The 26,929-nt window shown below is 37.4% G+C and overlaps 1 protein-coding gene across 3 annotated transcripts in view; it reads right to left on the minus strand.

Annotated features, from left to right (window-relative positions):
• Positions 1-19,917: 19,917 nt before the first annotated feature.
• Positions 19,918-26,929, minus strand: part of LOC144073190 (trafficking kinesin-binding protein 1-like) — a 31,024-nt gene continuing 24,012 nt past the window's right edge. For 2 of the 3 annotated variants that reach the window (XM_077598826.1, XM_077598827.1), the window contains 3 exons: positions 24,946-25,380; positions 23,677-23,779; positions 19,918-22,420 (listed from right to left, as the gene is read on the minus strand). In XM_077598826.1, coding sequence (XP_077454952.1) covers positions 21,658-22,420; positions 23,677-23,779; positions 24,946-25,380 — 1,301 coding nt within the window. In that variant the 3' untranslated portion in view covers positions 19,918-21,657. Of the gene's footprint in view, positions 22,421-22,442; positions 23,569-23,676; positions 23,780-24,945; positions 25,381-26,929 lie in introns of those variants that run through there. The other variant, XM_077598828.1, reaches the window with a different exon arrangement.

Below are 26,929 nucleotides of genomic sequence, written 5' to 3' on the forward strand. Positions count from 1 at the left end.
TCAAGTACCAATCAATGCCTGACAGCTTTATTCACGCTATTCAAGGTCGGTTTATACTTTATTTATTCAAACTTATACAACGCATCTATGATGTTTACAGCATGTCCTTTGCAAAACCTGACAGCTTTATTTACGCCATTCAAGGTCGGTTTATACTTTATTTATTCAAACTTATACAAAGCATCTATGATGTTTACAGTATATCTTTTACATCTACTAGTTGCAGTCAAAAGTTGACCTTTTTATTCATAGCAAAAGAAAGAAAACATGACTTTAACCTTTAGATTAGAATATAGAAACTGCTTATGGGCTTTTTTTCTTATCTGAACATTTTAACATGTCACGCTTACACTTTACAACGAGTCACATCCGTATTGCTTTCACTTTAATGCACGAGAGTTATAAAAACACAAGAAATGTACACGCCATTTTACCGCTTGTTAGTTAATAAAGTAGTTGGAGGAAAAAAGTACATAAAAAACCCAAGAAAAACCTTTTCTCTCCTGAGTTTTGTGTCATGTCTGTCATGGTCTGCTGCTGGCTTGCTTGTATTTTTCCATTGCAGAGCTTAGGTGTGTGGTAGTGGGCGGAGCTCCCTGCATCACACCTGTGTTACATCTCGTCAGGACAGCATATAACCTCCTACGACCCAAACTCTTGCAAGCCATGCCTTTTTATTTTCTCTTTTGATATTTCGGCTAATTAGGACCGGATGAGTGTAAAAACGAAGAATTATCTTTGTACATGATGTAGTTTCTGAGAAAAATTATGTCCACATCATAAGTGGACGCTAGGCCCTTGTAGTCCTAAATTTAACACTGACTCTTTGACAACCAAAATGTGATGTCCACACATATGGACGCCAGGTCATAGGAGGTCAAACTCGTGATCGGACGTTTCGTCGAAAGACGTTTGGTCCCCGGACGTTTGGTCCCCGGACGATTGGTCGACCGGACGTTTGGTAGAACGGACGTTTGGTAGAACGGACGTTTGGTAGAACGGACGTTTGATAGAACGGACGTTTGGTAGAACGGACGTTTGGTAGAACGGACGTTTGGTAGAACGGGTTCGCATGCAATTGATAGATTTTAACATTGGGTGAATAGGGATTTAATGACTATTATTTAACATTGGGTGAATAGGGATTTAATGACTATTATTTAACATTGGGTGAATAGGGATTTAATGACTATTATTTAACATTGAGTGAATAGGGTTAGGGTTAAACAAATGAAAGTCTCGTGACTCAAACTTTAGGACTCGCGAACCCGGCGACCAAACGTCCATTCTACCAAACGTCAGGTCGACCAAACGTCCGGTCGACCAATCGTCCGGGGACCAAACGTCTTTCGACGAAACGTCCGAGTACCGGTTAAACTCAGGTCAGATATTACCTTGGTAGTCACCAGCATGTCATTGTGTGCCTTTTGTTGTTGTTATTCTTCTCGTGTTGGTCTTGTTTTTGGTTTAGGGATTGCTATGCAGTGTTTAGTGCTTTGTGTGGTATTGTGTGTTTTTTTTTGTAGTCCTACCCTTTTAAAGCCCCTTGCTCATTGCCTAAGTTACTTTTGGTTTTTTTTTTTAGATCACCATTGACCTTTTTTCATGGACACTTTTTGTTACATCCTCTTTGTGTCTGCATTTTGGGTGTATTTTGAGTTGAATAAATCTTGCAAAACACCATCTTGGTTCTGCTTCAGCGGACCGTATTACTGTCAAATTTCAAATTCCGTGGGGAGGTTTACTGGCTTTTTGTCTTAACTGACTGAAGCACATTTGCAGGGTATAAAATGACTACACGACTGGAATTGTTTGGAAAAAAATTGATTACCGAGGCATAACATTAAAAAAAATTGCAGTGTGTATTACTGTGTAAAGTTCTTCTCACCTTTAAAAAATGAAAATAAAAAAATAAAATAAATAAAAATAAAATAAAAAACTTAACCAGTTACGCATTTTTCAATTTGGACACATGTTCTGAGTACTGCAGTACGCCCCAAATCAGAATGACAGAAAATGTTACTGTGACTACCCATGATAAATATGGTTAACAATGGCTGAATCTTCCTGTCATGTGCAACTGTTCTTATTCAACTATGCTGTCAATGGCACCTGTCTTAATGCCATCAACTTTCATTTCACCTCTATTTTCATACCATCTGTATCTCCTGAAGGCAAGTTCAAAACTCATTAACTTGCATCCTGGACATGTCACCAATCACATTAACCACTATGGAGTCGTCCGTAGACTTAATATGAATATTTTTGGAATGCGGGACTAAGCTGGAGTGTCCCAAAGTAAATTCAGCATTAGCATTGTAAACTTAAAACTACAAGGCATGTCACAATAATTGAAATTTGAATTTTAGCAATGTGAATCAGAAGCAAAAACAAGGACATATGCCAATTGTTTTCTCAGTTTCATTACAGAAGCAATTGCCAAATGACACAATAAACTAATATGTTATGTTCAATCGAATGCTTTCGGTTTAGTTTGATGACTGCATAAGGCACCAAGCTTGCAAAAAGTGAAGCTTCTGTGGCAAATCAACTCAACTGTTTGATTTTTTTGACAGAAGGCTACAAAATCCCTCTTCTTTCCACTTCACTTGGCTTGTGCAATATCAGGATAATTTCAAGCAAGAGTTGCATTAATTCTTTGAAACTTTGTTCCGATGAAGAATCAAACTAGGTCTTCATTAGCACAGTTTCACTACACATGATGAAGAATGAGATAAAATAAATAAAAATAACTACTCGTGTTACTGAAGGTTGAAATTTTATTTTGACTTTTCTTTTGTATGTCATCCTTAGGTAGTTACCCTGTGATTGGCTGGCCACTGATCCATGGTGTCTCCTACCTAGTGCCCGTATATTTAGCTGGGATAGGCTCCAGCACCCCCCGCGACCCTTGTGAGAATAAGCGGATCAGAAATTGAATGAATCCTTACGTAGCTTAAGTACAGAGATGGAAACGTGAACCAAACAACAATGTAATATACACGTTAGTGCAAAATGACAGAAATAATCATATTTCTCCATTTGCAAAAACACCATTTTTTTTGTTTCAAAGCTTTGCTTTGATTTCATTCACTTGTTAAAAAATAAATAAAAGCTAAAAAAAATGCAAAAAAATGTGATGTTAGCTGGAAATATTTTATTTTAAAAGGATTTTTGGGGGTCAGAGAAACATTTTAACACTATACTTAACCACAATGCATTTTGCCCACAAAGTTAATGCATGGTGCTTGAATTGTTTTCTTTTCACCACATCAAACTCTTCAGATAATGAGTTTCATCAGGAGGTTAGCATCTTCTGGACTGAACCAAAAATGGCATATGGCTCACCATGACATCAGTGCAAAGCAAGTATGCATCATAGCATTTTTTAAAGAATGTTTATTTTTCCGCTCTGCTTCGCTCTCCTCACAATAATGACTCATCCTACTTCAATTAATTGCCACATTTTGTCAGCTCCCACTGCAGAAGATTAAGTCATTTTTTTCAAAATGTAGTATAATGTGGATGATCGTGATAACGTCAATAAGTACGTGTAAAAACGGAACCATTTGCAATGCCCCTGAAGAAAAAAAAATCAAAACGGCCAATGTTAACGGAACCCTGACAATAACGCAAGACGAAGAAAGACAACAATCACACACATCCCCGTAGACGTCGTAGTGAAAATAACTTGCTCCCTCGGCCAAAGGTGGCAACAGAGGTGAAACTAGTGTTTTATTGCAGGGTGACAGGAGAAAAAATATTAAACTGATACTACACTTATATCAGACCACAATTGAATTTACCCACAAAACAACCAATAAGATCATGCTTAATGACTATGATGATGTATTCCTTTTATGAAAGAATTACTGTAGATGTGACCTTACTTAATTTCATGTTAGCAACCTGACCAAAATAATTACTTTTGTTTTATTAATTTTGTGCTCCTCTTCAATGCCAAAGTGTTGTCTTTGACTCAACAAATACATTTAATAAATACTGATGTACAGAGACTGTTTAATTTCATACAATGTATTTAATCTCATTATCAGGAATGAAGCAACGGTTTGTGTAATATTGAGCCTAATGTGATCATCCGTAAGTGCCGTTTGAACAGCAATTCATCGTAAAAATGAGTTTCTCGTGGGAAATAACATGAGAAGATTTTGGACTCATTGCCCTAATACTTCCTTACCACCACCTCCCTTTCATCATAACATTTGTTTCAGTGCAGTCACTTGACATTGTATCACTGTTTTTATTTGATTGGGGCTACTAATTTTACAATCCACATTAGCAAATTGCATCAAAAGTTTTGCTTTTGAGGTGAATATTGATCTCCAGACTGTTGTTTACAATTAGCCCAGCTAGTTTGCAATTAGTTTCAACAAATATGATAAAAGGGACTGCGGGTCACCGACACTGACATAATTCTAAATTGACCGGGGCAATTTTGGAGAGATGAATATCAATCTCCAATCTGGGTTACTCGAAACTTTTCAAGCGCAAATTATCATTAATTTTCTTACTTCTTATTTTTTATAACCATTTTTTAAATTACTTTTTTGGATAAGTCGCACCAGCCAAAGAACACACAACGAAGACGGGGAAAAAATATAAGTCGCACTGAAGTATAAGTCCCGCTGGTGGCGGTATGATAGGGAGTGCGGATGGTTGTTTGTCTCTCTGTGTACCCTATGACTGACTGGCGACCAGTCTAGGGTGTAGTCTGCCTTTCGCCCGAAGACATGTGGGTTAGGCTCCAGCAATCCCTGCAACCCTGTCGAGGATGGGCAGTATGGAAGATGAATGAATGAGTAAAAGTCACATTTTTGGAAGAGCATTTTTTTCGTCAGAAACCAAGAACAAACATAGGTTAAAGTAATATAATAATAAAATTCAGATTAACCAGCTATATAGGCATTTATTAAAGTCACAGTTTGCCATATATCTCTAAACTGTCATATTCTTCCCTGTCAGCAAGCCTTTTATGACAGGGTGGCCATAGTTTAAGTCATGTAGTGATATTGTTGAGTTTGATGGCAAAGAGGCACCCGATGGTAAGGGTGCGGCCCTAAAAAGGTCAGCAGACCGGATTGTAGCTCATGCAGGAGACATCTTTGTTTCCTAGACCTTTTACGACAAAATGAAAAGCCTGGACACATCTGTCAAGTTGTTTTGCGGCTCTGTGAAGGATCCTGAATCCAAAAGTGATGTACTGCAATAGCTGCCATGAATGACAATATTGTATTGAATTGGATAACTTTATTCATCCCGTATTCGGGAAATTTCGTTGTCACAGTAGCAAGAGGGTGAGGATGCAGAAATAGGAAAGGCATTTTAGACATAAATAGATAGGTAATAAATGGGTTAATAAATAAATACATGAATAAATATATAAATAAATAAGCATGTTGCTGAAATATATATATATATATATATATATATATATATACATATACATATACATATACATATACATATACATATACATATACATATACATATACATATACATATACATATACATATACATATACATATACATATACATATACATATACATATACATATACATATACATATACATATACATATACATATACATATACATATACATATACATATACATATACATATACACATACACATACATATACATATACATATACATATACATATACATATACATATACATATACATATACATACACATATACATATACATATACATACATACACATACATATATAAGCACATATATACATACATACACATAGATGTACATGCATGAATACGGTAGATCTTAACACTCAGCCATTTGTTTTGTTAAAGAGCCTGACAGCTGATGGGAGGAAGGAAGCGCTGAATCCACCAAGCAATCATTCTGAAACTGGCCCAAGTAACAGAAACATTTCTTGTCTGTGACAAAGGATCTTACGCAGCGGTGTCAAACGTGTGAAAATAACCTATTTTCCTAAGTTGGCAAATTATTTGTCTGATTTCTTCAAAAACAAGTGTTGATTGAACGTTCAAACAGATATCTTTGTTGTTAGATTTTATTAAGAAAAGCACAAGTCTTGCATATTTTAAGGAGAATGAAATAATTTCCTCTAATTTCACTACCCTCTAAAATACTTTTTCCATTAATGAAAACATAGGGGAGAGGAAGGGTTAAAAAGCTTTCTGAAAATGTGCATTTTAATATTTGCCATATCATTAGAAAGTATAGTTATTCTACTGTCATGACATAATTTTCTGTTTGAGTCTACTTTGCCTGCTTGTAGTCAAAACAATAAAAAGTGTGAGGGAGTTTGTACAGCATGCATTCCTAACCGTATGACATCTACTTAATATAATAAATATGTAGTTAAATGGGAAATCTCAGCTTTTTGGTTGGGAAGTTGAGTTCTCAAGGGCATTGTATTTTGATAATCAACCCCAATGATATATTATTAACTGAACTATTGCAATAGCTGCCATGAATGGCAACCCTGAATGAATGAAGCCTAATGATGAACTGGGCGGGGCTGGAAGCTAGCATTTGATGGCTTCCGGCCCCTCCCACTTATAATCAATTGCTCTACCGCCTTCAATAGGTGTTTTCAATGAATGTGTTAAGCAAATGTTAATTTTTTAATAGATGTCCACTATAGTTCATCAGATTTAATTTTGTTTACACTTTCAGAAAAGCAAAAAAACGTAACAGACGTTTCATCTTCTGCTCTCCTTCTCTTTCCCATGGCTCCTCACCAATCCTGTCATGTTTTGACAGTTGGTTTCCGCAGCCTTATTGCCAGCCTGAGGCAGTCTGTCGCTGGCTGGTAATAGAGGTTTCCTAGCTGAATAAACAAGTGCTGGAAACAGCACAATAACAAAAACACAATGCAAATAAAATGTCTAAACACCTATGATAAAATGCCTGTTTTTTCCCAAATACATTTAAAAAAAATCAACCAATAAAATCATAATATTCATCCATTCATTCATCTTCTTACCATGCATTTTCGTAAGGGTTACGGAGGTTGCTGGAGCCTATCCCTCCTGACTTTGGGTGAAAGTCAGACTGCACCTGAGACTGGTTGCCAACAAAGTCACCAAATGCTTATTTAAGAAAACAATTCGGGTCAGTGGAACCTACAGTGGACAGCTATTTAGAAGCTGACGCTTAAGATCTTTAACCCTTTTATACAAGTGACCTTTATCAGTAATTAGAAAAAAAAAGAGTACTCGTTATTGTATTACTTTTTAAATGATTATTATCATATTATTTTTTAGAAATATGATTGGGTAAAAACGGATTTCACATCTTGGGCCATCAATGGCAGCCAATAAGTAAGTACCTTGTAACGGTTTTAAAAAAATGGATAAAAGTGGTAATAGGGGAATTAACAATAGCTGTACTTAAGGTTTTCCACTTTATTCCGAAATTTTGGCTAAACAGCCGACCTTGGTTTCATCAGACCCACACGTTTTTCAGAGTGTATATTCGGTGAATCATATCCTCATTACAGGTGTGATGTAGCTCTGCCATGACATCTGTGCTTTGATTGCAGCCATTGCATGAGAGCCATTGCCGTATTTGGCATCACACAACGACAGCAGAATTTTTCACAACCCATATCATCTGTGCATTTTAAATTTACAATCATCTAAAGTATAAATCCATATAAATACAGCTGTAAATAAAAAGATATCCGCTGGTCAGCATGTTGTTATTATCTCGTGCTGTTGATTAGATTAGAGTTTATAGCAATATCGGTCTCAAGGAATAATATTTGAAAATATGAATTGTTTATTTGTTTCCCGACCCCTGGCTTATAAAGGTAAAATGTGGCAAGCCATTGCAAATGATGAAATAAACTTTAGAATTCTGTGTAGAATTACCGAATTTAGTTTTCCATTAATCAAATTATATGTACAAAAAAATGTTGTGCTTTTTTTTACTTTTTTTACTGTCACTGGAACGTTTTCTTTGTTGCAGATTGTTTCAGTAGTGTAAATACAAGTATCTTTTAATATACCTTATACTTCATTTTTAACTCATTCATCGCCTTTGACAGTTATAGATGTTAAATCCATTTTAACTAGCAAGGCTGGCATTGAGTGTTCGCTGCCAGTGATGGCGATAGACGTCCAATCCAATTTGACTGTGGGTCTGGCAGCTATAGAATGATCGCTATCGTGGAGGTGGGCAACATTGTTCAACTTTTTCAGGGTGTGAGTGGGCTGCTGTAGTCATGATAACATCTGTTTGTGTTGCTCGAGGCGGCATGGCACCAATAGAAAGGTGGCAAACACTCTTTGAATGTTGGACATATGGCACTTTAGAGACTAGCTTGAAGGAGAGACAAAGAGAGGCTTGAGGAAAAGTCAACCTGACATTTATACTACTATTTGTTACATTCATAAGGTGATAACAAGGACAATATATCGGAAATATTGATTGGATCATTCATTTTCAATATTCTCACGAGGGTCATGGGCAATGTTCCCTCTAAGCTGTGCACGTGCGCAATTGCGCACTACTCTCGTCTTCTCTGCACACAGCAAATCATATGGAGTGCACAAAATAAAATCCCAATTTTTTTTTTTTTTTTTAGCTGTGAGGCCGACGCGCAAACCACTCATTCGCCGGGCTGCCCATTCATAGATATCAATCATTACATTTTATTATTACTAAATCATTTATGTGTAGTAGACATACACCTGCTTATGGCAGGTGTGAAACTGGTGTGTGCCCATAGCGAGCAATGATGATGTTGCTCACACCGGTACTCAGTGTGCTCAGGGAGGTTGTCTTTCTGCCCAGACAAACACAAAATTAGAGGGAAGATTGGTCATGGGGCTGCTGGAGCCTATCCCAGCTGATATATGACACAAATACTAATTCCAACAAAATAGCAAACCCAACAAAACCTAACCGTTTCCCTTCTTGATTTGTTGAGAAAATAGCTGCAATGTAAATTTACCAAGGAAATTTATTTCAACCTTTGCAAAAAAAGAAAAACCAGTGAATATAATATTATGCAACAACTCAAACATACTACACTATTTTAATGGCAACATTTTTCTTGTTGCATCAGGAGTCATGACAGCAATTATCTCGTGTCTTACATCAAAAAGAGTTCTTACACCGGGCAATTTGTGCCATAACCAACTACAAAAGAATTGAGTACTGTGGGGGTTTTAAAGCAGTTCTTGAGGTCTCGAGAGACTTAATGTAGCTTTTCAAATTTTTGGTTTTGATAAAACATATCTGTACTAACTGTTGAGAGAAAAGAATAAAAGGGGGTTAAATCAAATCCCTCTTGACATTTGATGAGACAATTGCCTTTAATATCCTTTTTTAAAAAAAAAACACACAAACAGAATTTAGCATAATCCCATTTGTTTTTAAAGATTTTTATTTTTTGGTAATGTAACCTTGTCTCCTATTAGTTTAGTTGTTATATATCCACAGGGAACATCTCAATCTAACTTAATTCTTAATAATTTAACTGCATTGTTATCCATATTGGGATTTTCATCTACAGCGGATATCTCACTCTCGTGTATTTATTAATTAAAATGATCAAATTTGATACAACTTGAAGAAGGTAATGCCTTTATAGTAGTTCTGAGTTTTAATCATTTTAATTAATAAATACACGAGAGTGAGATACACGCTGTAGATCAGTTTTGGATCTACTCTGACACTGTCTTCAATCGGGCTCCAAGAAATCCACAAGTTGCTCCACGTGATTGTTTTACTTCCATTTGTCTTTTACCACCTGACAGCTACCGTGATGTATTATGATTCGCCATTAGCAGCTGACTATGTAATCTCCTCAGAGAAATCGTTAGGCGCATTGCCAACCAAGCAGTGATTTGTCACAATACCATTGTGGCCTGACATCAAGACATTCCAAGTGTAATTTGCAACTTTTTCCACATCCACAAAGGAGTGACGTGTAATATATTCTGGCCCTTGTAGAGAAATGAAAGCTTTCCTCTGGGATTAAACAATTATTTGATGTCCTTTGTTGAAGGATAGTCCATAGCAAATTGAGCAAGCGTATGATTTGGTTTGTTGACATTAAAGCAAGGTTTGGTGACTTTAAATCCACAGAGTGGAACCTGTCGGGTTTTCTTACTTATTAAAAAGCAAGTGATGAAGCGGTCGGTGCCTTCTTGCTAAAGTCAAAGGGAAAACTATTTGGATTTAACACACTTGAATTTTCTCTAATAAAGAACAAGTACCCTCTTGAATTAAAATGAATTGAATTGAATTGAATGCTTTTATTGTCATTATCCAAGTATAAGGGCGGTCCGGCGGCTTGATTAGCGCGTCCTGGGGGTCCCGCGTTCAAGTCCAGGTCGGTCCACCTGTTGAGTTCGCACGTTCTCAAATGATATTTTGGGTGCTTGCAGCAGCAGCATTTGCGTACGCAAATGTGGTATAAATATGGTAAAAATTTACCGTAACTGGACGTTTCGTTGACGGACACTTCGTCCCCGGACATTTCGTCGAACGGACGTTTCGTCGCCGGACAGTTCGACGAAATGTCCGGGTACCAAATTAACATTTTGGGGAATTCGCTGGACTTTAAAACATTACACAAATATGAAACAAATATCAAACACTGATTGTTATGAGGGCGTAATTTCCATATGATAATAAAATTAAAAAAAATTAAAAAAATTAAAAAGGATGTGTTGGCTCTCTCAGCAAACATAGGTACCATTAATGAGTCTCATCTGTCTCCACACATGCAAATACACTCGTTACTTGCAATTTCCAGATGATTACCATAATGTTTTCCTGTGAGGATGGTGAAGATTATCTGTAACAAATCTCATGAATCACATTTAACACTACTGAACTTTTCATTTAAGATAACCCCATATGAAAATAGTCTACGATAGAGATATTTCTGTTTGTCCAACAAAGAGGATATCAGCAGGAAACAAATGTAGCAGAGGAAACATTACATTATTTTGTGTAGACTCAATGGCTTTCATTGTTGACTGATGATTTCAAATGGAACAAAGACACATGCATTCAACAATAAATGGACTGTAAATAATTTGCAGAGTGCTGCTCTGAATATGCTGTACTCCTCCTTACTCTCTATGTATTCAACTATAAATATGAAATCTCAGTAGGTGGACAGTTAATGAGGTTACACACGTCAAGGGGAAAAAATGGAGCCATTATTTTACAATTTTATGACCCCAGTTCAGCCACTTTAGTGATCTCTTGATATCTCATTTTGCATTAGTGCTATTTGAAATTGTGTGTAGTACTGAAACAATGCTACCTCGTATGAACTTAACTTTTTTGTGATCCCTTCTTGCCATTTACGGTTTACAGATTCATTGGAAAAAGATGAGGGTTATGATTGTGCATTCAATGAGCATCCTTAATAAAATACCACAACGGAGAGCGAGACTGATGAGCAATTTAAGTTGTTTTGCACAGTACAACAAGCAAGAAATGGAAAAAATTCTCCCTACAAAGCTTTAACAATTAGTGTCTTGGACTACCAAGAGCTTATTGGTTGTTGTTAAAAGGAAAGATTATATTTTCCACTTCAGTAAATGTAGCCTGGTCCCAGCTTTTTTTCGAACATGTTGCTGGAATCAAATTCAAAATGAGTGAATACGCAGTGTGAATGGTTGTCCGTCTCTATGTGCCCTACGATTGGCTGGCCACGAATTCAGGGTGTTCCTCACCTAATGCCCATAGTTGGTTGGGATAGGCTCCAGCACCCCCCGCGACCCTTGTGAGCATAAGCAGTACGGAAAATGAATGAATATGGTTTATTAGCTTGAATGTGATATATTTTGTATTGCTAATGTTTTTTTAACATTTTTTTAAGCTTAAATATTTTTATTCTGATACGGCATGCACACTGGATGACTAGTTAGAACATCTGCCTCACAGTTTTGACATCTAGAGTTGGATCTAAATCCCAGTCCTGCAGTGCATAACGTAAAGGAGTGTTCCCTGAGTAGTATACATTAGTTTTCCTTCCACATCCCAAAATGCACGGTAGGCTAATCGTACACTCCAAATTGTCCACAGCTGTGATTGTGAGCATGAGTGGATATTTAAATGGAAAAAGGGTTGTCGTTTTAAAACTGACATTTCCTCTGCAACTCGCAAACAGTCTATTTTAAAAGTTTCTTTTTAATTACGTTTGAGTGAAAAGCATCGTACTTCATTAGATCTGAACAAGATGAGACTGCTTGAGTGGGAGCAGATATGTGAAGATGGATATGATGAAGGACCCACCAGATGCCCAACAGCGATTAAGTACCAAAAGCTTCATCAGAAAGAACACGAGTTGGAGAATCTGCTCTTGACGTGCAGCATGCCTGTGCATAATAACAAGTGTCAGGAAGTCAAGTGGCTGAACAGAACAATGCAAAAAGCAGCAGTGGGCGCATTTGTGTCTGTTTTAGGTCGGGGGTGAGTGCGTTGGCGTCAGCATGATGCTCATAAACGTATGGGGCAGATCGCAATATTTCACACACTTGCAGACACACATCAGGCAGGTGTGTACACTACTCAAAATTTGATTCCAATATTTCTCCCCTGTTCTTTGATAGAATCTTGGACTGTTCAGTAGTGAAAGGGTTAAGAATGTGTAAATTCTACACAGAAAAGGACAATATGACAAAGCTTAAACATTACTCTGAGGCATGTGGAAAACTCTTCCCTTAGATGCACCAACAATCCAACAATAATTTAACAATACTACTTTCAATGCTGAAATAATGCTAATCATTACCTAAAGCACAGGTGTCGAAGTGGCGGCCCGTGGGCCAGATCTGGCCCGCCGCATCATTTTGTGCGGCCTGAGAAAGTAAATCATGAGTGCCGACTTTCTGTTTTAGGATCAAATTAAAATGAAGTGTATAGATATATATTAAATTTCCGGATTTTCCCCCTTTTAAATCAATAATTGTAATTTTTTAATCAATTTTCTTCTGTGTTTCTAGTTCAAAAATCTTTTGGTAAAATCTAAAAATATGTTTTAAAAAAAGCTAAAATAAACATTGTTTTAGATCTATAAAAAACAGAATATTCAGGGCTTTTAATCCAGTTCTTTTAATCCATTTATAAAAAAATGTAAATATTATATCTAAAATGGTCCGGCCCACATAAAATCAAGTTTACGTTAATGCGGCCCGCGAACCAACCCGAGTCTGACACCCTTGACCTAAAGTGATTAAATTGAGGAAAAAGTTGTATGGCAGACGTGGCAAAGCTTAACATAAAGTATCTTCTAGGTTTCATAGTAGCGACATTCTACTTTTGGTTTTTAAGCATAAAACAAAAATCATCCCAGAAGCTTTGTGGCTTGTCAATATGCAGTTTGTCTAGTTTTGCCTGCGATTGGCAAATACATAACTAGTGTACATGTTCAGCTCAGCTTTGCTAAGCTCCAGCACCCTTGCAGCTAAGATGAGGACAAATAAACAATCCGTGTATTAACTATGTTTTATATAGTGTTTGAAATTATTATTTAGTTTTTTTTCTTTCTGCATGACCTAATTCTGTTATTTTACTGTCATAATCACCTTGCTGTTTAATGTTTTTGTTTACAAAGCTGGAGCAAGTACAGTTAGACGACAGAAAAATCGATTACAGTATTGCAGAGTGCTCCATCTCTGTTGCATCATTAGGGGAAAAAAATAACAGGAGATGGAACCATAAAACACATATGCGATGACTTTACAGCACTTGATGTTGACATCCAAATGGTCACAGAGGAGGGTAGATAAGAAAATCAAATATAGTGTGTGAAAAACAACATGCCAAAAAAATAAACATTGCAAATGTAGTACCTTCCTGAAATTGTCAATACCATTTGTAAAGGCAGGTTTTTTGGGACAATGATTTCATCTTGATAATATGGTACAATTTAAGGCGTACCTAATCTAATAGTCCTGAGTCCGAATTGATTAACAGGATGTTTTTATAGATGCAGTAAACATGAAAAAAAAAACTGGAGCATAGCATGAATAATTCCATCTACAAGATTCCCAAGAGAATGCTTCCAGTTGTTCCTGTTCATTTTTCAAAAAGGGACTATACAACAAACACAGCTAATGATGATGACTTTGCTCCCTGCTGCTGTCAGGTCCATTCATCGTTTGCTCATAAGGAGTCCCGTGAATAATTCAAAAGACACTCATAAGACCCTTTTAATAAGATACTGAATGAGTGAAAACATAAGCAAAACTTAATCAGTGGTGAGAATTTTATTCTCAAACAACTTTGTGCTGCCATCCTGTATTTCCAAGTATTTAAAATGAGATCAACCTTACTGTCCACCTGCAGGAAGGGATCGCAGGTAAGGACTAAATAAATGTGACTACTTCATGTCATCCTGTCCTACATTACACTAGTGACGCAGGCTGATCTAAGCAGAGCCCTAAATATAACCTTGCTCTGACAACGTCTTTATTGTTACAACCCCTAATCAACCTCATCCCAGTGTTTAGATGAACTACATCAAGTATCTCATAACACATTGCTTGATTGACATAAGGGTGGAGTTGTAGTGACAACATCAACTCGTGGTTGTTCCCCAATGCATTGTTTGGGGTGGAAATGACTATAAAATGTTTATTTTTTAAAAGCTAGATTTGAGAGTGATTTCATCAGTGGCGGGCCGTGTATTTCACACCTGGGCCTTCAGTAGTGGTACGTGTGAATCAATCCAACCCTCAACAAGTATTTTATGTCTATAAAACCTTTACTGCAGCTACAGTTGCGACATATATAAAAAATAATCAATAATAACCTCAAAAATTTAAATATTATTTCGGAAAATAGACACATTTTACTCAACAAAAAATATTTTTATTTATACACAATCTCATAATCTATCCTTATTGACATGCAGGCTTTCACAAAATTAGGATTGGAGACCACAGCTCAGGAGAGTTTGCTCAATAAATATAAGGGCAAAATGCTGTAAGCTACGTATTTTATATGTTGCCAAGGGAGCATACATTTTCTTGCAAAATAGCTTGTAAAATCAATTTTGTTGCAACACATTCGTATCATTTCTGTACATGTTCGTAGATGCCATTCTTTGGGCATTTTGAAGAGCCACATTTGGAGTGATGCTGACCGGAATTGTACTATGTGGGATTTTGAGATGACACCTGTCAGGCTCTTGACAGTGATGGTGTTTGTCAACAAGAGAGCCAGAGTGTCACTAATGTTAGTCATCTGGTTGTACTGTGATTTTGAAATAACACCGAGTGGAATGAAAAAACATTTTATAAAAATATATTTTCATTTTACAGCTGTTTTTCCAAAAAGCTGACATTAGAAGATCAATGACAAGTATGGCTGATAGAATGTTTTTTTGAACATGTGCAAAGAGCGTGGTACTAAAAATAAATGAAACAATATTAAACATGGCGGCACAGTGAAAGAGTAGTTAGCAGGTTCGCCTCAAAGTTCTGAAATGGAGGGTTCAATCCCAGGTTTAGTCCTTCCCGTGTGGAATTTCCTCCCATATTCCAAAAAGATGATTGGTATGTTGATTCACCACTTCACTTCAAATCGCAAATGGTTATTCATCTCCTTGTGCTCTGCAATTGGCTGGCAAGCAATTTAGTCTGTCTCCTGCCTGTTGACCATAGATGGCTGGAATTGGCTCGAACACCCCTGCGGCCCTCATGATTATAAGCGGATTGGAAGATGAATCAACATTAAACAGCATGTTGAGGAGTATGCAAAATTCCAGGAGGATGAGACAGGAAAGCAGGCCACTAACTTCTTCTGAAGAGCCATTAATGTCCTTCCATAAAATTGAGGTGGAGACCTTTCAACCATCAACTCTATACCAGTGCATACTTTTTGCCAATAAATCGAGATTAGTGTCAGTTGCCATTAAAACGATATCTTCCTCTTCGACTAAAACAAATCTCTCCCCACTTAACGAAACCCTAAGTTCGTCTGTTATTATAACTGTCTGGCGACAAAGTGTCCGGCGACGAATTGTCCGTCGACAAAATGTCCGGGTACCGTTCTGCCATGCCTGTCTGGGTTATCTTTTGGTATGCTGGCTTCCTCCTATGTACCAAACATGTTGAAAAATAAAAACTGTTTGATTCAAGGAATCAATGGATCTTCAGAAGAAGTTAGTGACAATTTGTCGCCGGACACTTCGTCGCCAGACAGTTCGTCGCCAGACAGTTATAATAACAGACAAATTTAGGGTTTCGTTAAGAGGGGAGAGATTTGTTTTAGTCGAAGAGGAAGATATCGTTTTAATGGCAACTGACACTAATCTCGATTTATTGGCAAAAAGTATACACTGGTTTTGCGACGGTACGTTCGATAGTGCACCTGACAACCATCAACTCTATACCAGTGCATACTTTTTGCCAATAAATAGAGATTAGTGTAAATTGCCATTAAAACGATATCTTCCTCTTCGACTAAAACAAATCTCTCCGCTCTTAACGAAACCCTAAGTTCGTCTGTTATTATAACTGTCTGGCGACGAAGTGTCCGGTGACGAATTGTCCGGTGACGAATTGTCCGGTGACGAATTGTCCGGTGACGAATTGTCCGGTGACGAATTGTCCGGTGACGAATTGTCCGGTGACGAAATGTCCGGTCACGGGCAGAACATGCAAACTCCACACAGGAAGGCCAGGGTACGAATTCGTACTGTCAACCTCACAACTGTACATTCGCAGTTGTACACACCCCACACTGTGTCTAAATCTTGTTTAATTTTTGCAACAATGACACTTTGAGTAGGTTCGTATTTATTTCTTAGACACCCGAGCAAAATGCAATTCTACTTTATTGTACTTCATTCAATTAGCTGTCTGGAAAATCCCAATAATCTAATAAAAATATTGTTTAGCTCTAAAAATGTCAAATGGAATTAAAATGGAAAGAGTACGGCCGCGACACATTCTCGGCAGAAGACACACAATCTCATTTTGTTGCCCCTTCAGGAGGTGCCACTAATGAATGTTTCTGCTGCAATAAACAACGTCAGACAAATTGCAGGCAGTTGTCTTGTTGTCCATAATGTCACCAATTAACAGTGGTTTTGTATCATATTAAGCCTGTGTTTTATATTAAGCATGTGTTTCATGTGTTGCCACAGAAAGTGAAACTAAATAATAGTAAAATACATCTGTGCAAATGGTCGTTTGTTATTTTAACCTTTTGTAGGGGCAAAGTTCAGAGTTACAGTCCGGTTAATAGTCTGTCTATGCTCTCATCTGGATCTTTGATTTTCTGAGTGGATTCCGCTCGTAAAACTAGATTTGCATTTGAAAATCCCTTGTGTTTCTGGGTTTTACGTTTGCTCCATCACTACCTTTCTCCTGTGTCCCACTAATCAGGTCCCACCTCCACCTATGTCTTAGCTTGACGATCCTACTCCTCCTACTTCATTTTCCAAAGTGAGAGATGGATAAAAAAAATAGCAAATTTAAACAGACTATTATGTTCAGTATTCATTTGCAAAGTACGTTTTCAGAGGTATATATATATATATATATATATATATATATATATATATATATATATATATATATATATATATATATATATATATATATATATATATATATATATATATATATATATATATATTTAATGTGATGCTTATTACACTAGTGGTAATTCACAGTGATGGAAAGCTGCAGTCCATTACAAATGAAAGACCAATCAATGAAATTTTTATGCTTTTGCAGGGTGTAAAGTGAGTAGATCACATTATTTATAAAACTGCACATTGGCTACTAGATAGCACATCTGTTTTAGTTTTGGAAGGTTAATGGCTACTGAGTCTATGTGGTTTGCCTGTGTTTGGGGCTCCTGCATTCTAAAAACATGAATGATGGATGAAGTCAGAACTTTACAGCCATCTCGCTAATTGGTCGCTAGTTATAATTTGTTATATTATGCAAGCGTTGAAAATCATGAGAGGGAGAGAGTCCCCAGCACTCTCGAGCATCGCCTCCATGGACTCCAAAAAGATTGGGTACTCTGAGCTGCTGTTTGGTGGATTGAAACATCCAGGGAATTCTTACCATGTGTTCAATTTAATTAAATTTCCAAAGTTTTTGTTTTCCTTAGGCTTCAAGAAAATTGAATATTGACTGCTGGTGTAAACCTGAAGTGCAAAGGCAATAGGAATATAGATGGGAAACTATAAAAATTGATCAGTGAGTGGAAAGAGGCTCAGTACGAAAAAGTTCCCTTCCTGACATCAGTCCAAATCTCTTGAAGCTTTGTGAGTGTTCTATGGGACCATCTGTCTCATCAGAGCTCATCTTCGTCTAGTAGTCAAGTTAATAAATCTTCCTGCTCTATTTTTAGCATATACATAATTGAAATGATTAAATTCTAAGCGCACCAGATACATGACGTGTATTATGTATCAGCTATATAATAAGATTTTTGCCATTGAAAAAAATTCTTGGTAACATTAATTCATTTGCTGTACCACTTACCCTCACATTGGTCATGGAGTGTGATGGAGCCTATGCCAGCTGACTTCAGGCACCAGGCGGGGAAACAGCCTGAATCGGTAGACAGCCAATCGCGGGGCACAAGGAGACGGACAACCGTTAACGAGCACACTCATATCTAAGGGCAATTTAGAGCAAGGGTGTCAGACTCGGATTGGTTCGCGGGCCGCGTTAACGTTAACTCGATTTCATGTGGGCCGGACCATTTTAGATATAATATTTAGAATTTTTTTTAATAAATTGATTAAAAGAGCTGGATTAAAAGCCCTGAATATTCAGTTTTTATAGATCTAAAACAATGTTTATTTTAGCTTTTTTATATATATTCCAAAATGGTTTCTGAACGAAAACACAGAAAAAAATGGATTAAAAAATTACAATTATTGAATTAAAAGGGGGAAAATCAGGAAATTTAATATACATCTATACTCTTCAATTCAATTTGATCCTAAAACAGAAAGTCGCCACTCATGATTTACTTTCCCGGGCCACACAAAATGATGCGGCGGGCCGGACTTGGCCCCCGGGCCACCATTTTGACACATGTGATTTAGTGTTCAACCAGCCTACCAAGCATGTTTTTGGGATGTGGCAGGAAACCGAAATACTTGGAGAAAACCCACGCAAACTTGGGGAGAACCTACCCTGCATGCTTTTAGGATTAGGGAGAAAACTGGAGTATCCGGACAAAACCCACACAAAGCCGGGTAGAACATGCAAACTCCACAAGGAAAGTTCCGGATCTGGGATTAAAACCTTGATCTCAGAACTGCGAGGCCAACGTGCTAATCACTCGTCCACTGAGGCCCTTGGTAACATATTTAAAAATGTATAAAAAGAATGAACATTTAAACAGCCTACCAGACTGAGGGATAAAAGGAGCTCTGCTGGCGTTCCCAAACTTCACTCTGGCTTGCTTTGGATCGTGTACTATACACATGACACACTAATTTTAGACCAGCTGTGTTCACTTTGGCAGCCAGGCTGCCTCTATGTGGATGAATACATTACTGCAGAAGCATAAAATACAAAGCATCTGTGCAAAGTTCTGGTCAGGATGTGCAATGACGATGATCCAACACATTTGTAACCCCAGTAGGGATGGAAGGAGGAAATATCCCGCAAATTTTCCATGAAAAATGATTGATCTAATAATTTAATTGAATTTAAATTATTTACACCTTTGCAACCAGTAAATGTACATAAAATACATTAAAAAGCAACAAGAGAAATTGGTACAGTAGGTAGTAGTTAACTCAAATAAAGAGCAATTTTTAAGATGTCTATTTGAAAAATAATGCAGTCTGTTTTGAGGTAACTGTACTACCCACTGTACCAATTTATAAAAAGAGTAATTTTTAAGATGTCTATTTGAAAATACAACACTCAGTCCCTGAAAATAGTTCACTCTCTTTAATTAAAACAAATATATCTGTATGTAACTCTTATATTTATACATATCCTTGTATTTTTTTCCTTGACGTTTGCATGAACAAATATTGTACATTCAGATTAGCACAAAAAATGCACCCATTTAACAATGTTCCTTAACTTTAAAATAAGAACGCGGAAAACTTACAGTAAATGGCAATAACATATTGCAGACATTAATATAAAACACTAGCATTGTGAAATATTTTCATATTAAATACAAATCATGTCATGTAGAAATTAGTCAATACAATTTTCAAATATGAGCATATGTCCCTGACAGTACATGGAATATTAAATACATTTTTTCATCTTTGTGAGACAAAACATTGTTCAAGCTAATCAGTTAATTTTATAATTTACTCGGACTATCCTCAGTTACTATCATAACATTGTTGTGTTAAGGGAATGTGGATGCATTGGAGGAGTCTTCTGACATATTGCAAAATTTCCATAAACACATCCCAAAACTGAAATAACTGTCAGCCATAAATATGGTGGGGATTTCCCCCAAAAAATGATACCAAAACTGATTTTGTACTGAAAGAAATGGCTTAATATCGCAACAATCTGAGGTATGGATTTTAAAATATAAAGGAGATGGTTGGGGCGAAATAATTCACCAATTATTAATCAGGCTAATAAAAAAAAAACAATCACACCTTTTATGTGACACAATCAATATTTATATGGTGTTGCTGCTTTTTGGAAGAACAAGCAGATGTGTTTGTGATTGTGTTTTCAGGAACATTCAGTTCATTTGGAGCAACATCTAGTGATTTGGATAGAGTGTTCTTTTCAATTTATATATTAATTATTCAGAAAAACATTTTTATCAAAAAAAATGCATGACAAATCTTAAATCTATCAGTAAGTTACATGTTTTAGGCACATTAGAACATTCAATCATAGCAAAGCACCCACATTAAAAGAGAGAACCTGAATATTTTCCAACAGAAATCAGACAATGACCCAGAGCGAAGAAACAATTTTGTCCAGCAGTGAGAAATTAATTATGATTACCATGGAGGCAGACCTGGAAATAAAAAGAGCATGATTGGATTTTGGTTCTGCTTGTGTAGAATATAAACTTCATAAAAATAATCCATCTCAATATCTGTGTATTTTCACAATGTGTATCATGTTTACAATGATAAACTGAAAATGAAGCTGAAAAAATATAGAAATTGAGACTTTTAAAAGACAGGACCATTTTAAAAATTCCTAACATGTCACTTTAATTTGACTTACTGACTTACTAAACGATATATATTCAGGCCAGTGTGAACAGTTAGAGTTTTCCTCATAGAACTAGTGCAATTCTTCAAGTTGAGCAGGTAAGTGGGGTAAACGAAAATTTTAATTAAAAACCAAAACTATTCGTATTTAAATAGTATATTGCACATCATGTATGTATATACGGAAGGCAACAACAATGTCATTAAAAGACAGGAAATGGCTATAGTGAGATAACTCACCAAAGTTTAATTTACTGTCATTGACTTAAATGATGACTGTTAAGAAAATACATTTGTGATGGCTTTTAACTTTAGTCAGCTGTCTGGTCTCGGAAATGCAAAGTATATTACATGTTAATACGTATTGATTGTTTATGCAATGATTTCGTCACGACTCTTCGTTACTAATGGCGTTTCTGGTGGAGGCTTGTCTCTGGTTTGTGGTAAGTGACGTAACAGTGTGATCTGCTTATTGACCTTGATCTTGCTTTTGGCCAAGTGCATGAGCTTTTGTTTGGATTTCTGGGCCTTGTATCGAATGGGCTATGAGGATATCAGTAGTATGGGAACCTCCTGGATCTTTCATAGCCATACTAGCTCCTACCGAGGCAGGAAAGCTCCTGTTCCTCCTCAGCCCTGTGGAGCAAAACGGGGCTAACAGAGTAGTAGCAGATGCCATGGAAGCAGTGTGAGGAGAAAGGGTGCGGAAGCTTTTCAGTTTTTCCACGAGTCTAAGGTTCAGTGTTTCTGTTTGCTCGCCGTCATCCGTCTTCTCGCCTCTATCCCTATCTGCCTCACTTTGCACTTCCCTCAGGATGATGCGTGCCGGCTTAGAAGCTAAGAAAGTGTCAAAATACGGCGGGCGGTCATCGGAGGGGCTGAAGTGAAAATCTGCACAAGCGGGTAATTTGGTGTGAGAATGGGGGGAATTTGGTGGAGTCGAAGGCTGGAGAAAGAGGCTTTGGGGGCGTTTCTTCGGCAATTTGTCGTCATCCCCCTCCGTAGTGTCATCGGATGTCGGATGCTCTCTGGGGTCCCCCATGCTTGGCGGGGACGCAGAGATCCCGTGCTCCAGCAGGAGGCGTCCGAGCCCTAGTGAGGTGCTGGTCGTCTTGGTGGGGTCTCGAAGATTGGTGGAGGATTCAGATGGGACGAGGGAGAGGCGGCGTGGGGTGCAGCAGGGGGTATGTGGAGTAGATGATATACTGCTTCGACAAGAGGATAGCACTGAACTGTAAACAAGTGAAGAATGATAGTGGAAGAGGGACAAGTGTAGGGGTAAGGAATTATGAGTGCGAAGGCAGAGACAGATTGTAATTAGATCACATTAGCAATTGGATTTAGGAAAACTGAGCACAAAGTGGGATTAGTCATCAGTGCACTCCTCACATTGCAAGTAGTTTCTGTCTAACACCAACACTTTAACCTTTTATCAACAACTCACTGTTGCCATAGATGCTGTAGTGCTATTTCAGGCTTAAATCCCAATTCTTTTTTAACACAAGTTAAACAACTCAAGTTAATGACAGAGGTTACGGAGCTGCTGTCATTGATTAGAAAGATTTCTAAATAGCAAATGTAAACTTTGGAGTAAAAAGCATGTTATTTTCTGTTTCATCCCAGCAATAATAAATCAATGTTTAAAAAAAACAAGCCTATTTCAGCCAACCATGGGAACCAGGCAGGGGACATCTTCAATCAGAGGCCAGCTAATCCCAGGGCACAAAGAGACAACCATTCATGCTCACACTAATACCTAAGGGTAATTTAGAGTGTTCAACCAACCCACCAAGCATGTTTTTGGGATGTGGGAGGAAACTGCAGTACCCAGAGGAAACCTACGCAAACCCAGGGAGAACATGCAAACTTCATAGTGTCTGACAGTGCCTCAAACCGACAAACCATTACTAAACCTAATCAGATAGATAAATATCAATGATGAAGCGCACAAAGTAAAACAATGCTTTGTTAATTAGGGAACCTCTGACAAGTAGCTCTTGAGGCAAATTCAGATGTGAGGCTGTAAATTAATGAACCTACCTAACTAAAAATCAGAGGATGCCATAATTGTTTGTCAACTGTGGGCCTATGAACCTCTTTGAGACATTTGTTGTGCTCTGGAGCTATATAAAAATGCTCTGGAGCTATATAAAAATGACTTGATTTGGGTTTTCAACCATTTTTTTATTTTATTATTATTATTTGTTATCTTTTCTTTTATCTAGATTTGCCTCAAAAGGTAAACTAGCACACGCCCACACACACACCCATGCCTTCCCTCACCCACATGCAACCGAGTGGCTGCACTCATTGGGTCTGCTCTAAGTCAGCCATGACAACCATATGATACAACTCCACTTCCTCTTCCTCAACACATGATCTGCCAAGGCCAATAAAATCACAGGAGAAAAAATAAGATGGTTTGGGGAATAAGCGCAGTGCTAATACTTCAATTCTGAATATCATAGTTTTCAAGTGTCCGTTTTACCTTGGTGACACGGAGCCCAGCTGATCAGAGGGGTGAAGAATCCTGCAGGTGGTGAGTGTGTAGGTGGAAGTGGTGTGGGACATACTCTTCCCAGGGAAGTTAACTAATTGAAAGAAAACAGGTAAGACAAGAATACGCAGTTATTGAATACAGCATAGTATGGAAATTTAAGAAAAGAAATCTAAGGAAAAAAAGCCCAACAGTGTCGATAGAAACCCAAAGCAAATGAAGTAGCCTTTGTGTAACACATAATTAACATGTTTAAGATTAACCTCATGTTTAAACCAAATAAAAGTGGCAGTAATTAAGTAATGACAACAGTCGAACAAAAGAAAGACAACTTACTCGCAGAATAGCCTTCAAAAACAAATATTGTTTAGCGCTCACTCTGCAACAGTTCTTAAATTACAAATTAAGCAATTTCTTAAAATAAAATCAAAAGTCATCATTCATCCTAAGTTTTTTGCCACTAGTTTTTTGTGTAAAATAAAGATACTGTTCAGATCAAGAAACAAGCACTCTATGACAAGAGGTGACTGGCAAAAAAGAGTCACAAGGTCAACTCTTAAATTAAACAGCCACGAGTGGCAGGCTTTCATGTGACTGGAACAGGTGCTCTAGCAAAACACTTGATATGTGAGCTCATATGACCCTGCACTGTGTGCTGGGATTTTGCAGTTCTTCAGCTAGGGAGTTCAAAATTAAGATAAAATTAAATTAGAACACACAAAGGCTACCTTACAAGTTTTCAAGCACTGGAAAGGAAACATTCCTTTACTGGTCACATCATTTGGTATACTGTACCTACACAAGATGGTGTCAAACAAAAGCTGTATATAATTTAAATGAAAAGCCCCATCAAATGTGTTCATTAAAGAATGTTATGTGTTAGGCCTTGTTAAAGTATTTCCAATGCTGTAACCAGTGAGAGAATCGGCGACTTGTCTAAATAAAATAAGACAAGAACACAGAAAGGAAAATATGAAAAGGATGAGATTTTTGAAATGAATAAATATAGATAAAAAATAAAGAAATGCAAGTACTGTTTTTTGATGGCGTTGGACGGCAACATACAGCAGGGCTGCAGGTGCGATGGACGGATATGTGCAGATGACAGTAACGTGCAAGATGGGGTGTCACACAGGGACGTTGAGGTGTCCACCCTTTACTTCCCTCCCATTAGACTACACCACACACACCCTGACAACCCCATGCTCCAGGGTGGGGATTGGGGAAAATTCTGTAACACCAGTTAATAGGTGACCTCACCAGGCATGTGGTCCTGTGTTCCGAGTTCCTTGAAATCCACATGCCCGTTCATCCCAGAGGAAGATGGTGTAGAGGAAGAAGGTGGACTCGCAGGAGGGTTAAAATCTTTTGGTTGAATGTTCTCTAATCTCCCTGCTTTTTCATTATGCAGTGTTCCTGAGTGGGGACTGGCATCTGTGTTGCTATTTTGGCTACAGGAGCTCCAAAGTGAGGGATTGGAGTACAAAGTGTCAGAAAGGTTCTCTCCTGAAGAACCTGCAAATGAGTCACATGAAACTTCATCTTCCTCTGGCTGGTCCAGTTGCCAGTTGCCTGCCTCGTCCTGCTCGTGTGCTAAAGTGCGGAAACCCTTTGTGACCACGCCGGGCCGGTCATCCAGCAGAGCACCCATGTGGGGTTGAGCTAACTGCTGCCATGCAAAGAGGGTTGCAGAACCTGGGTGGGAGAAAAGATAAGTAAAGTGGCATTAGTCATTTAGCAAAACTTTACCAAGACATGCTATTGTTCAGAAATGTTTTGGGGGACCTGATGAAGTCTTATTCTGCTAAGCAGTAATTCATGTGAAATCTTATGTTCATTCTAATGCTGTTAATATGAGCAAAATTCCTATAGAAAGTGGATGGGTGAAACAAGGACTCGACCAAAAACTTTTTTGAGTGTTAAGACTATTGAGTAACAATCACCAACAATCTTTTTTTTCATCAATACAGGCTACTTCCTATATGTTGTTACATTTATAGTAATAATAATAAGTGGATGTTGAATATATATTTACTACAGGTAGCCAGATTGTACAGCTGTACTAAATGTTATTCTATATTTACATGTGTGAAAGTAGTTTTAAATATACATCTAGGCATACATAAGTCATAGGAAGCCATGTATACCCTGGACCCATTTTACACGGTGTAAAAACAACATTTAAGTATTTCAGTACATAAAAACATGATTTCCTTTTGTGACATACAAAAAGAAAGAAAAAAAAATAAGGTGAACAAGCTTAAGAGAATTTTATTTCAGTCTTTCACAAAGACAGAATGGCAGAAACACAAAGGGAAGGCAAAGAGAAAATTGAAATGAAGAAAGGAAAAGAGGAAACCTGGCGTAAAGGGTAAAAAGAATGCAAAAGCGTGCAAATGATGTCAGTTCTTTTCATGCCATCCATTATAACAGGTATATAAACAAACCTTAACTACTTTTGTTTTGATAAATAAACGGAATCCAACACTGGATGGCGCCATGGAACATAAAATGGTTTTGAGTAGGCACACAAACCAGCATTTTGAAAAACTGATTTTTTTTCCCATCCACCCATATAATTAAGTGAATGCATTATAAAGCAATTTTTGGAGTCAGGAAAACTGTACCTTTTCATATTCATCAAAATATGCTGCACTGAACAATCTACATGTTGTATTATGGGATATTCAGAAAGAGGTAAAATTTAGTCTGAAAATTATGGTAGTCTTGTGCATTTTCTACAATATATTTACATATATTTATCGTACATTGTCTATGATTTGTTGTTTAAAAAGTGAATACTCACTGCAAAATGTAGTGTTCTGAAAATATTCTCTGAATTAGATGAATTGTAACATTCTGTGATTGCGCACTTATACTTCAAACCAACAATGCGGTTGTGTGTGCCTGAAGTAAAATGAATGATGCTGATTCAAACTGCCTTGCTGTGCGCTTAACACCTCTAGAAGACCTGTGCCAGCAGTAACAGAAGGTCGAGGTTGAGCGCGTGAATCCGGCTGGAGGCTGAACTCCACCACACGCAGCGTTGGGGCATTCGGAAAAAATTGGGAACGACGACAGGTATGTAAAATTACGTATTGACCGTTGAACTGATTCAGAATTTGCTTCTGACTTGGTGACTTAGTCAGATTATTATTTGGTTGAAGGGAATCCTGTGGGGATTTTTGAACATTTTTATTGCATAATAGAATCGGATTGCCTTTGTCATCATGCGAGAGATTAA

This window comes from Stigmatopora argus, chromosome 4, assembly GCF_051989625.1.
Source record: "Stigmatopora argus isolate UIUO_Sarg chromosome 4, RoL_Sarg_1.0, whole genome shotgun sequence".
Taxonomy (NCBI): Eukaryota; Metazoa; Chordata; class Actinopteri; order Syngnathiformes; family Syngnathidae; genus Stigmatopora; species Stigmatopora argus.